Source organism: Microtus oregoni, unplaced genomic scaffold (genome assembly GCF_018167655.1).
Source record: "Microtus oregoni isolate MIOR12 unplaced genomic scaffold, Mior012 000001F_ref0000356, whole genome shotgun sequence".
Classification (NCBI taxonomy): domain Eukaryota; kingdom Metazoa; phylum Chordata; class Mammalia; order Rodentia; family Cricetidae; genus Microtus; species Microtus oregoni.
This window is the reverse complement of record NW_024543060.1, coordinates 7523875-7537412: the sequence shown is the minus strand read 5'-3', so window position 1 is coordinate 7537412 and position 13538 is coordinate 7523875. Positions and strand designations below refer to the sequence as shown.

Genomic DNA, 13538 nt, shown 5'->3' with positions numbered 1-13538 from the left:
GACTTTCATATGCTTTTGATTCATTCAAAAAATAATGTTGATTCAGTTTACCTCTGTCATCAGCAAGGACAATTTGGTCTACTCCGATTTGTGCAGTTCTTGTCTCTTACTTTCTTGTTGGATACAGCATCCTGGCTCCTGCTCTAGCTACAGATGATCCCGTACCCCAATCTCTTTCTCTCTCAGTTTTTATTGGGGGTGGGGGTGGTTGAGATGGGCCTGGCCTCAAATTTACCATGTTGCAAAGGATTTTATTTATTTATTTGTTGTTTATTGTGTTTTTCCGAGACAGGCTTGCTCTGTGCAGCTCTGGCTGCCCTGGAACTCGCTCTATAGACCAGGCAGGCCTTGAACTCCGAGATCCACCTGTCTCAGCCTCCCTAGTGTTGGGATTAACGGCCTGAGCCACCACCACCCGGCTTTTTCCATCTTTTCCAGTGTAGCCAAAGCTACATTATGGTCCTCCTCCCTCAACAACTGGGATTTACAGATGTGTGGGATTTACAGTTGCTGGGATCACAGGTGTGTTTCACCATCTTTTCATCGCCATCTGGCTATGGTAGTTGGTCTTGTTGTTGTTGGCTGCTTTGGTCACAGTGGCACACCTGAGGGAAGTCATTTCAGTGGGGGGCAGATTCAGCCTAGCTCACATCTGCCCTGGTCAGCTGGTCACTTGTACCTGGCTTGTGGGGAGGTGGATTGTCACCGTGTAGTGCACACCAGCTCACTCATCACCGAGAGCAAATAGAGGCAGACCGGGAAGGGGCCGAGAGCAAGATGGCTACGTCAAAGGGTGATTGTAGCCTTTTCCCCCTCCCAGTGGCCCCACCTCCTACTTTTACCATTACTACTATGAGAGGAGGACTCTCTGAGGCCACCAATCCCATGAGGTGAACAGACTTCACTGGAACAAGAGAAAAGAAACTAATTTCCCACAATCCTCCTGGAAAGTAGGCCCTCAGGACCTTGCCATCCCAAACCCCAACTGGCCCTCCGTTTTAAAGATCCTACTATCTCCCAATAGAGCTGAGCTGAGGATGAAGCCTTTAGCACACGGCCCTTTGGGGAACATCCTGGAAAGCATATGTAAAGGGCTCTTCCACCTCTTAGCTGATCCTTGGACTTGCTCTATTGGCTTTCTGATAAGATATGCTGTTTGCAAAGTTCTTGCCGTTCTACTAGTAGAGTAAAGCTTGCTAATTCATTCTCCGTGGCTCGTTCCACACACTGCTTGATGAGGTTTGCTGGCATTTTATTCTGCATCTCTGCACGCTACAGTGGGGTATCTGGTGCATGTCTATTTCCATGCCATGTATTTTAACAAGTTCTGCTGCTAGGGTGTTGGGAAGAGAAGGCCATCAGGGACTGTTGGTGTTTAGACAGCATGGTGCTGAGATGCATCCCTGGTATGAGTTAGTTAAGTGTGGCTGACACTGGACATCGGGGGCTGGGGGCTGTGAGTCAACACTGTATGTCTAGGGAACCCCAAATATAAACAGTGATGTAATCTGTTATATAACCCTTCTTGGCAGAATGTCACTTTTGTGTGGGGTCTGTATAAATATAGCCTCAAAGTCAGAGGCCAGGACTTGAGGCTTTGCCTTCACCAGCCTCTGTCTGTCTGTCTGTCTGTCTGTCTGTCTGTAGGCCTGTGTGCCTACCTATGGCAGCCTGTGTGCTGCATACATGTTTACTAGTGTTGGCCTGGATCCCTGCCAGTGTCTGTCTGTATTAGCGGCCTTTGCCCAGAGTGATAAAGCATGTCCTATGTGCTATTGGTCTACAGTTCTTTCTTTCTTTCTTTCTCTCTCTCTCTCTCTCTCTCTCTCTCTTTCTTTCCTTCTTCCTTCCTTCCTTTTTTCCTTCCTTCCTTCCTTCCTCCCCCCCCCCCTCTCTCTCTTTCTTTTGTTTGTTTTTGTTTTGTTTTTCGAGACAGGGTTTCTCTGTAGCTTTGGAGCCTGTCCTGGAAACTAGCTCGTCTAGACCAGGCTGGCCTCGAACTCACAGGGATCTGCCTGCCTCTGCCTCCCACAGGGATTAAAGGTGTGTGCCAAGTTCCTCAAATGTTTAACCTTCCAACCTTCCATGGCCCTACTTTCCTGGCATCAGAGCATGGACCTCACATAGGGTTATGCTAGTTTCAAAAGATAAATTAGGAGACTTCTTGTCTTTTTCTATGGGATAGTGCGGTGGTTTGAATGAGAACTGCCCCCCCCCCATAGGCTAGGGTATTTGAACACGCGCTTCCCAGTTGGTGGTGTAGCGCGCTCTCTCTCGTGCTCTCTCTCTCTCTCTCTCATCTCTGCTTCCAGCTTTTGTTTGAGTTGTGATTTCTCAGCTTCCTCCTCCTGCCACCACGCCTGCCTGCCATGATGAACGGCTATCCTGCTGGAACCACAAACTAAAATAAACCCTTTCTTCCATATGTTGCTTTGAGTCATGGAGCTTAATCATATCAGCAGAAAAATAAGTGATATGGATAGCAAATATTGTGTTTAACTGACTTACTTTTCAAGTATACCAAAGTATTTGCTCTCTAGTTAGGCAAATTCTTTTTAATTTTATTATTATTATTATTATTATTATTATTATTATTATTATTATTATTGACCTTTATGTGCTTTGGTGTTTTGCCATTGGTGTCGGGTTCCCTGGAACTGGACTTATAGAGAGTTGTGAGCTGCCATGTGAGGGCTGGGAATTGAACCCGGGTCCTCGGGAAGAACAGTCATTGCTCTTAACTGCTGAGCCATCTCTCCAGCCCCTATGTATATTCTTTAGAAGTAATATTTTTCCTCCAATTCTTTCTATGCTGTTTAGTTAGTTTGGGCTTGGGTTTACTATTTTTTGGTTCTGTTTTCTTTGTTTTCATTTCCCAGTGGATTGTTTTGCATTGTGATCTTACAGCTTGTTTCATAAAACCTGCACACAACAGTCTTCTACACTCCGACTTCTCTCCACCTGTGATTCTAGATCCTTCTTAGTTCTAACTATGTGTGCTTGTATTTTTCTTTTGTTCTTGTTCCTCTTCCTCCTTCCCCTTCTTCCTCTTCCTCTTTCTCCTCCTCCTCGTCTTCTTCTCCTTCTTCTCCCACAGGATCCCTTTATGTAGCTCTGCCTATCCTGGAACACACAGAGATCCTCCTGCCTTTGCCTACCAAGTGCAGGGATTAAAGGTGTGCACCACCACACCCAGCTTATTCTCTTTTATTCTTGAATAAATCTCCTAACATTTTCTTGTTCGTATGCTTCTGCTTCCAACAGGTTAGAGAAGGCTGAACTAACTAAGCAGCCATCTGAGTTTTCCTGTTGTTTGCATTCTGGGCACAAAGTAGGAGCTCCTTCTCCTTCAAGTTTGCATACCATGTTGAAGAATTCCCAGCGTTTGCACTGAGGCAATGAACAACAAGAGCAATCTGCAAAGAAGCAACCCAGGACTCACAGGAAAATCACAGGAAAAATAAAAATCACCTCCCAGTGCCAGGGTCTGCCTGGCGCTGGAGTGTGCCAAGACCACATTTAACAAGGGCAGGCATTAACAAATGCATCACTTCTAAGTGGAGTTTGCATCCAGGACGAGCTGAAGTGAGCTAATTCTTCTTCCCAAATGTAGAAGGCAAAGTGTAAGGGAGCAAACCCTGAGCTGTCATATACTGGGAGGGAAGGGCCTGTTTAAATAAGCGCATTGTACCGCAGTAAGATGACTAAGAAACCACGGAAGTAATGAACTTCAGGACTCTGCCTGCCAGAAATTGCTCCGCCAAGTAAGGTGCCTGCTGCAAAGTCCAGACGGACAGACAGCTTGTTATCTGGGAAAAACCGGGTTCAGGAGTCCTGGCCAAATGTGAGCAAGGCACTTGGAGGAAGCTGCACCTTGAGAATGGAGTGGGCGGAGGTTCATTACAGTCCTAATAACAGCCAGCACCCTAGCCTTGGTCTAGTTTACACGATTCAAGGGGTTTTGGCTAGCACACAGTTTCAAAGAGCACCTTCCAAGATAAGGGAATTCAAACTCTTGCCCCTAAAGGTCTGAGTCATTTTTATTGTGTTTGTAACAATTCTACTTTATCTGCCCTTTCTCCCAAAAGGATACAAAGAAGGACATTCAAAAACATGAATTTTAGGGATAACGAGCAGAGGTGCATGGTGGGGCAACACCAAGTGGCCTTTTCAGGCCAGTTAATAAGACCTCCTATTCTGCCTTCCAGGCCCCTTCAGCTATTTCAAAAAGTCACCAAGTCATTCTTCTCAGGGTTCACAAAGCATTCTGGGTATTTGATTTTCTTCTGCCCTAACCTTAACCAGGTGATACTGCCACCATTCATCTGGCCCTTCCAATCTCCTCAGGGTACCATAACACTTCCTTCTAGTGCTAATCCCTTATTTTGGGTGTCAGTGTTCGCGGGGGCAGGGGCATCCACTGAGATGCTCGCATCCACTCTGGAGGTGTCTGCTGTGGCTACTAAAGCCCTCGTGTGTGCCACTGTCTCACGGAGGAGGTTTGGATTTTGATATAGAGTTCTTATCATTCAGTATAGTCTTCAAAGGGGTGGGGGCAGACAATAAGAGCAAAAAAAATGGATCTCACTGTTCCTAGAAATGTCACATTGTCTGCCCCGCCCCAACACCACAATCCCTACCTTCCCTGTCTCTCTCATTGAGAAAGGGTCTTGTTACAGAGGTCAGGCTACCCTGGGACTTGCCATTTTCCTGCCTCCACCTCCCAAGGGCTGGGATTACATAGGCATCACCCTCTCCAGAGACCCTGCCAGGTGATCTCTAAGACAGCATTTCCAATTTAGGATCCTTTCCTCCCAGTGCCCTCTCCCAGATCCTCATGCAAATTCTCACGGTGAGAAGGCTCCAGCAAGGTCTCCGGCTTCATTTTATTCCTCCTGGATGCTCCGGCCCTCCTGCCCACCTAAAGGGTGCCAGTCCTGGTTTGTTTTAGGGCAGGCTGAGGGCCAAGTCAGTTTATCTGCTGCTTCTATACAGCCTGGAGTTACTTTCCTAAATGCCTGGGAATAGAAATCCAGAGAAGGACATTTCATGAAATTATGTGAAATTCCGATCCAAATAAGGTTTTCTCGAAACGCAGCTGTACTCGTTCATTTACATGGTGACTGTGGCTGGATTCCTGTTGTACCTGAGCCATCAAGCCACTGCAGTAAGGTCCCTACGGTTGCCAGGTGGAAGTGGCAAACGTCTCTATCCCAGCACTCAGGAGTCAGAAGTAGGAGGATGGATGCGAGTTGGAGGCCAGCCTCGTCTACAAAGCCATCTCCAGGACAGACAGGGCTACACAGAGAAACCCTGTCTTGGAAAAAAAAAATAACAAAACCACGTTCCTATGGTCAGCAAAGGTGTACATGTGCAGTTGCGTGCATGAGCGCACACGTATACACACACACACACACACACACACACACACCTTTCCAGAAAAAGACCCATGACCTCGGGTTTCCATCAGAGCCCTGAATCATACTGCTTAGTCTGGATTTATTTCTGCCTGACCCTAGTTAACTGCGCAAGCAATTTCTTCCATCTTCTAAACCACCATTCCCACATCTGTGAGGTGAAGGCAAGAGTGACATACACCTCACGGGACAGCACTGGGAGGAACGAAGCCAGGTGTATGCTTGGCCACACACGCCCCTCGTGACTCCATAACTGGTGAGGACAGGAACTGAAATTGTCCTGACGCTAAATTAAAAACCCTAGACCACGCTTTTGTCTTCTTGACAGAGTGACAGGAAGAAAAATCTGCCGAATGTGACAGCCATGGAGACAATAAAACCCAAGTGTCACTGGGACCAAGAACTGCTGGTGAGCCGCCACTCCTACCGCAGATAAAGGTCAAGTGTAAGCAGACAATTCCCAGCTTGTGCGCATAGCCCATGAACTTTCCACTTTATGCCTGGATTGTTGTCATTATCTCATTTTGAGCAGTTTTGCTAGGCTTGTTTTAAAATATTTATAATTATTTTTATGTTATGTGTGTGCCGGAGTAAGTATATGTGTACCACAAGCGTGCAGGAACCCACAGAGGTGGGAAAAGGATGTCAGATGCCCTGGAACTGAGGCTAAATGTGCCTGTGAGCTGCTATGCGTAGCTGGGAAGAGAACCTGGATCCTCTGCAAAGGCAGCAAGTGCTCTTGACCACAGAACCATCTCTCCAGCTCAGCTCCATTTTTTGATTCTTGACTGGGTCTCATCTATCCTAGGGTGGCCTTGAACTCCTGATGCCCCTACTGCCTTCTCCTGAATGTTAGGATTTTAGATATGTGTGACCATGCCAAGCTTTTGGGAGGTATTTTTAGGTACATACATGGACCTTTCAAAACCTATACATAATATTTTAAAACTATACAAATGCAGCTATTTTTTAATCAAGGAGCTTTCATCCATCTCACACGACTATGAATCTTATATTGTTTTCAGCAAACTAATGATTAATTAAAAAAATCGGTATGTGTGTTTATGTGTGTGTACACACTCATATGTATGAGTGTCGGTGTGTATCACATATACACACTGATGCCAAAAGAGAAACCTGATTGCCAGTCTTCACCTTAACACTTGTGTACATTGGATCTCTTGTAGTTTTCTGCTAGCTGGCCTGCAAGCTTCCAGGGAGCCTCCTGTCCCTACCTCCCTTCTCATTATAGAACCCTGGATTATAGCACACCACTGTGCCATGTCCCCTTACAGAGAGAGACCCTGGATTATAGCACACCACCGTGTCATGTCCCCCTACAGAGACCCTGGATTATAGCACACCACTGTGCCATGTCCCCCTACAGAGACCATGGATTATAGCACACCACCGTGCCACGTCCCCCTACAGAGCCTGGATTATAACACGCCACCATGCCACGTCCCCCTACAGAGACCCTGAATTAGAGCACACCACCATTCTCCATCCAGCCTCACGTAAGTTCTGGAATTCAAACTCAGGCCTTCACTCTTACGTAGCAAACACTTTCAACACTTTACCCACTGAGTATTTCCCCAGACCACCAAAAATCCAATGATTTCTTAATGTTCATAGCATCAGCCTCCTTCCCAAGGTGACTTGAACAAAGAGAATCCTAGAAATAAAATCAAAAGTGTCTTGCTTGGTGGTGGAAGAGGTTAAAGTGGCAACCAAGCACAGATCTTCCCATGGGGGAATCAAGAGAGGAATGGTATAAAAGCGAGATTATTCTCCCCCTAACTATCAGGGTTCATTTCTCACCCCAAGCCAGCTGTCCAAGCAGAGGATGGATCCAGCGATGTTCAGAGTCTGCACCATTTGGGGGTACAAAGTAGAGAATGATGTGAGAATCTTCAGGGTGTATGGGAAAGTGTTTCTGGGGCTCAAAAGATGATCTTCATGGCCCTGTTCAGCTCAGGGGTTTCAAATTCCAATGCATGACTCGCTCCATAGCATTGGCCTGAAAACACCCTCAAATCTTGGCTTAGAACCAATAATCACTTACTTTTATTTTTGGAGACGGGTTTCTCTGTGTCCTGGAATTTGCTCTGTAGACAAGGCAGGCCTAGAGCTCATGAAGACCTGCTTGCCTCTGCCTCCCTAAGTGCCACCTCTACCCGGTAAACCATTTGCATTCCTTGTTATTTTCTTGTCATTCTAGCAGAAAATGACTTCCTTATTTAGAGAAAAAAACAAACAAATAATTCCTACAAAACTGTCCATAACAGAATCCTTATATTCTTATAAGGAAGTTGGGTCAGGCAGGCTTGGTAAAATAAACCCGATCAATGGGGAAAGTGGACCTGTCTTGGTGTTCTTGGTGTTCTATATTAGGGGACAGCTCCAGAATTCAGGCCAATCAAGCTAGCCTAGAAATCCATTTCTCCTCTTTTCTTTCTGTGGAGCTCCCGCAAGCACAGATGCGTCAGATGCGAGAGTCTTCTTGGGTACATGAGATGTTGGTATTCTTATTGGCTTTGGAGTCTAAATATCTGTAATTGTGGAGTGTGGTTCATGGCTTTTTTTTTTTTTTTTTTTTTTGTCTTTCCTGAAAAGGCACCAGAGGAAAAGGGAAAGGCTAATTCTGGAAAACAGGCTGTTACTCCACCTACCCATCTGGTCAACTCTCTAATTATAAACCTCATTTTAATAACAAGAATTTGAATAGCTGTGCTTTTATGATTGAAACGGATTTTCAAACTGGGATACAATCATCTGATAGAACAAAGTGGGTGGACTTCAGTCTGCAGAGGGAAAAGAATAAACGCCATGGAAGTTGTGATGAAGGTTTTCCATTTCTCTCTTTCTCTCTCTCTCTCTCTCTCTCTCTCTCTCTCTCTCCAAGATAAGGATTCTCTGTAGCTTTTGGACTAGCTCTTGTAGACCAGGCTGGCCTCAAACTCACAGAGATCCACCTGCCCCTGCCTCCCGAGTGCTAGGATTAAAGGCGTGCGCCACCACTCCCTGGCTCCTACGACTCTCTTAAAAGCAATCATTGCCAGGCTTGAAATCTCCAGAGTCCAAATTCAAAGCCAGAGCTTTGAAAATAGCCTACAACTACGTAGAGGGAGCCCACTGAAATGGCTTTCGCTGGAAGGATTGACATTTAGTGTACATTAAATGTAAAAATATATACTCGGTTAGAGAACAAAGACCATCTATTTCCCTGCACACAGGTGACTGAGGCAACTCTGGGAAGCCCCCACTGCCTCAGCAGCCCAGACCTATGGCCAAGATTGACAGCTTCTAAGGTCCAGGGCGAGCGATGGCTGAGCAGTGGACAAGGAAATAAATCCTAGGGAGTATTCAGAGGTGGGGAGTAAACTTTGATCCACAACAGAGGGTACAAACCAACAAACAGAAGTGGCAGCTGTATTCACCAGTCGTTCAAGCCCCGAGTCTGGGAGTCTTTCATTCTTCAATGATTCTGTCTCTCACACCCCAAAGCCAGGGTTTGCAGAGCCTATGTGTGGACAGCACGAGTGAAGAGTTCACAGTAACAAAAACCCAAAACAATGAAACATAAGCTTGTCTTCTTGCCAGCTTTTTCCAGAAACACGCTAGTAAAGCAGAGAGGCCAATAAGCCTCGTTGAGAGCCCCTCTCTGCTCCCTCTGTCCTCCTCTTGCCCCTCCCTTCAGTTTGCATTCAGAACTCAAGTGCTTTCCTCAGGCACCTACCATCCCCTGCAGTCTTCATTGATGGATATCCTCAGCCCTTGCAGACACAGGTAGACAGTGCCTGTTCTCCCCATTGACCGAAGCTCAGACCCTCCAGTAATAAACAGGAAGTTCTCATCCTAGTTGTGGCCTCCTGCGTGGCAGCACCTCTGCCCCTTGGGCCAGGTTTCCTCTGCTTTACTTAGATCATTCGGTGCCCAAGATTCTTTGCCAGTTTGGAGCCTGTCGGACCTGCTCCGTGGCCTTTGCTTTGCCACGCAGGCCATCTGGAACACTTCCCCCTTTATCATCCTCACTTCCTGCAGTTCTGCCCTTCAGTCTCCTCTCACCTCAGAGGCCTTTCCAGATACCTCTTTGTTAATCCATGGCACCCACACTCCTCAGGCTCCTTGCTAGGGTTTCTCTCTGCAGGCCTAGCCTCCTGTGGCATGCATGAAGGTAGGGGTCTCACCTCACTACTGAACCTCCAATCCAAGAACAGTGCCCAACACAGAGTAGCTCACTTAGAGAGAAAGGAAGAAGAAATTACCTAGCCTGGGTGGTTAAGTTGATCATGATGTCATTGACCAAGAAGTTATTTTGGGGAGATGGTGGGGATCTTTGTGGATGTCAGGTCTTCACTGATAGAAAATAGGTTTTGCTGTGTATTAAGTAGATTCCAACTGGAACTTTCTTTTCTTTTTAAGAGTGTTTCTTACCCGTTTTTATTTTTTTCTTTTCAGAACTCTGTTTAGTACAGTACAGTTTGTAACTTGGTTTATTGTTTTCTTGTTGTTTAGATTCTTTGGTGATTATTTTTTAAAATTCAGTATTAAGTATACAACAAAAATTTATTTTTAAATTACAAAGGTAATAAACGATACATTATGTAATCGTATTTAACTTTGAGTTTTCCCCAAATACAGAATAAAAATTAACATTTAAAACCAGATGTAACTGAAATACTTTAAGAAAGATGGCCGAAGCATGGTCATTAGTAGGTACCAATTATGCTTCTCTCATCCGGGAATCGAAGTTCGGGACTTATTTTATAAAGCGGAAAACCAGGATTAAAAAGCTATTCAGGCATGGTTTGCAAAGAGTCACCACAGGTCACTCATTTCTGACCAAGCATTACTGCCTTTGACTGTGTGATTTAATTTCGTGTTCTATTCCTGTCAGGCTCCAAACTGGCAAGAAAGCCTCCACAGACCCCAAGAACAACACAATTTCTCGCAAGAGGTATTTTTCTTTTTCAGATGGCGAAGCTAACTGGCCACTTAATCTGAAATTTTACTTCTAAGTAGAGTCTACCTCACTCAAGAGTCGCTTCTGGGGGAAGCGCATTTCCCCGCAGAGGGCGCCACGCGCATCCCTGTGCAGTTCAAGGCACAGCCGCCTTTTGGAGTTCTCAGTCTGAGTGTGGAAAAAGACCCGGGATGAATGTTCCTGAGTCTTCCCCACAGGGTCCTTCTGGGCAGAAGGGCAGTTGGAAAGGGCCCCCCTTGGAACGAACACCTTCCCTCAGTGTGAAACAGCTACTGGGGGGGGGGGGGGGGAATAAGTCCCTGAGTTCGGGATTTCCAGATTAGAGCTTTGTCAACAGTTTCCTAACGGAAGGTCCCCTAGATCGGACACTTTTGAGTGCCCGTATCCCTTGCACTAGTTCCCTGCGGGATTTGAAACCCGGCTTCCGGCTCTCGGGGCTTCAGCAGACGCTCCCTGAGGCGAAGGCGGTAGCTCACCGCTCATTCATTCAACAAATATTTACTGAGCGTCCGGAGGCGACCGGAGACTCTCACCAGCTTCTCCACCCCCCTCCTCCTCCGCGCGCGGCGGCGCAGCCCGCGAGCGCTGGGGACCGCAGAGGCGACCCCAGGAGGACCCGGAGGACCCGGCGGCCAGCTCTCGGCTGTGGCTCGGCTGGGCGAGGCGGAGTCGGCGGCGGAGGCGGGCGGGCGGCCGGGGCGCAGAGGGCGCGGCCAGCGGGAGGAGCTGGGGCGGCGCCGGGGAGGGCGCGCGGGGCTGCGCGGCCGCTGGCCCCAGCAGGTGACCGCGGGCGGGCGGGCGAGCGGGCTGCTGCGCGGGCGTGCGGGACCCCGGGCGCGAGCGAGGCGGGACGGCGCGGCGGAGACGCGGCCGGGCGCGCCAAAGTCGCCCAAGTTTTGCCGGAACATGGCGGAAGAGTCCGACAGGAGCAGCAGCGCTCCGAGCGCGAGTAGCTACAGCCGCTAGCGCCGCGGAGCGAGGTCGTCGCCATGGCCCGCTGGATCCCGACCAAGAGGCAGAAGTACGGGGTTGGTGAGTATTTGCCACGCCCCACCCTGACCCTAGCGCCACCGAGTCCGCCTCGGGCTTTGGCCCCGCCGAGCTGGCGCACCCTCGGCCGCCCGGCCCCCCTTGTGCTGCAGCCCCGGGAGTCCAGCCCTCCCTGGTTGCTCAAAGTGCTGCTAGGTTTGGGAACTCTCATCCCCTATCCGAACCCCGAACTCCAGCGCTGCGCCCTGTAGGAGCGCGCGCCGGGTCCCCTCAGCCGTAGGTGTTCAGCGAGGGTCGCACGTGGGATGGTGCGCTTTGCGCCTGCCCTTTTCCAGATTCCACTCCGAAGCCCCAAAGTCCGGCTGCTTCCCTCCCTGGGACTGCAGTCCCGACCGCAGTCACAAACAGAATTAGAAGCCTAAGTTGCAAGTGGAGGTGATGGAAGAGGCAGGAAGTGTGTGGCGTGGGAAGGAGGGCAAGGGGTCCTGGGGCTGTGTGTGAGGACACCCATCCGACCTACTGGCGTGGATGAGGAGGTGTGACACAGCTTCCCCGCGGGACAAGAAGGGGATAGGTTCCGCACTGGCGCTTGGCAATTCGTGATCACCGTATCCTCCAGCCCCGTGGTAGTTGAGCTTTTTGTCCTCTTGGTTTGGGTCCAAACCCGCGTAGCCACGGTTTTGGACCCAAGCGGACAAACTTTCCACTTTCACTTTTGATTGAAGGAGGTCAGGTGAGAAGCACTCACCTTTAGCTGGGCTACTGCCATGACAATTAGACTTTAAAAGGAGCCTCTGGGATAAACAAGTATGTTGTGTGAGAATTTTATCACTTTCTCTCCGATTCGTTCACTTGGCACGTTTGAAATGTAATCCTTCGCTTCACTCCCTTCAGCACGCCTCTTTTTCTTCACCTCCCGGGCCTGCAGAAACACTGCCTGATGTAATTAGTCTGTTGTGACATCTAGACTCCTTTGGACATAGTCCTATGTGTCTCCGTAACCGTGACTCAAGTATCCCCTGTCGTCTTTAGTATGTTATTAATTTGATGCAGGTTGAAAGCCTGTACAAAGACATTTGTAAATGTGTATCTATCTGTCTATATATATATACTCCCAAAACTTTTTTTAAATTTGGCTTTACTTTTAGAATTTTTGCTTCTCTACATGGCTGCAGGTCACACAGATAGGTGAGATTTTCTTCAGCCCCAGATCACCAAGTCTTGACTTAACCCCCAAACTTCTGATAGGATTGTTGGCCAGGTGCCAGCTAGTAAGTAACTGATTGCTGTCTAAGTGAAATACTGTAAAATTGATGAAGGGTTGGGTGTGTCAATCATATAGCATGTCCAAAGCCTTGGGTTCCCTCTCCTGCACCAAAAGGAGGGAATTTATTTGAGCAGTATAAAGTACTAATTAATGGATAAAAGCATGTTTAGCATTAACTAGTCGCTAATTATAAAAAGGTCATTTCTAAATCGGGTGGCGGTGGTGCACGCCTTTAACCCCAGCACTTGAGAGGCAGAAGCAGGCAGATCTCTGTGAGTTCGAGACCAGCCTTGTTTACAAAGTGAGTTCCAGGACAGACTCCAGACTCCAAAGCTACACAGAGAAACCCTGTCTCGAAAAACCGAAGGGAAAAAAAAAAGTTGTTCCCAGCAGGTACGTTTCTGACAGGGTGCTTTATGTTGTCAAAGGCATGGAGTAGGACTGTTGTTTCCAGGATGTCCCTGGGCCCTGGAGTCAGGATTCTGGTTATTTATCAGAGGCTGTGGAAAGCCTTTGGCTATTGCTTCTAGGGGGGGGGGGGCAGATCTCAGCAAAGTTGTTCCTGGGTGTCATCAGGGATACTTACTTCACTAGACACTGCAGGCAGATTCAAGTAGATGTGGATGCTGAAGCGGGGATGAGTCTCCCGGGGGCATCTGGACTCTTGTGTTTGGAAGCTTGCCCTGGCTGCAGGAGAGCCCTAGAGAGAGCTGTTTTCAGAGCTCCCATAGTGCAGTGGCTTGCTCCACTCCCTTCTGTGACCTCTCCACGGTGGACAATCCACTCATCACTGTGCTCCTGTATTCTACTGAGAACCAGTCCCATGGGGCTTTGCTCCCTTGTGCTTACACCGCCCCCCTCTACAGCACCCTCCCAA

The 13538-nt window shown here is 48.1% G+C and overlaps 1 protein-coding gene across 3 annotated transcripts in view; it reads left to right on the top strand.

Annotated features, from left to right (window-relative positions):
* The first annotated feature begins 11145 nt into the window (after positions 1-11145).
* The window catches only part of Dock5 (dedicator of cytokinesis 5), a 174844-nt gene continuing 172451 nt past the window's right edge, over positions 11146-13538 (top strand). For all 3 annotated transcript variants that reach the window (XR_005975585.1, XM_041663816.1, XM_041663826.1), the window contains exon 1: positions 11146-11436. Coding sequence is in view for 2 of the 3 variants with exons in the window: in XM_041663816.1 (XP_041519750.1) it covers positions 11394-11436 (43 nt within the window). In the remaining variant the exon portion in view is untranslated. The remainder of the gene's footprint in view (positions 11437-13538) is intronic.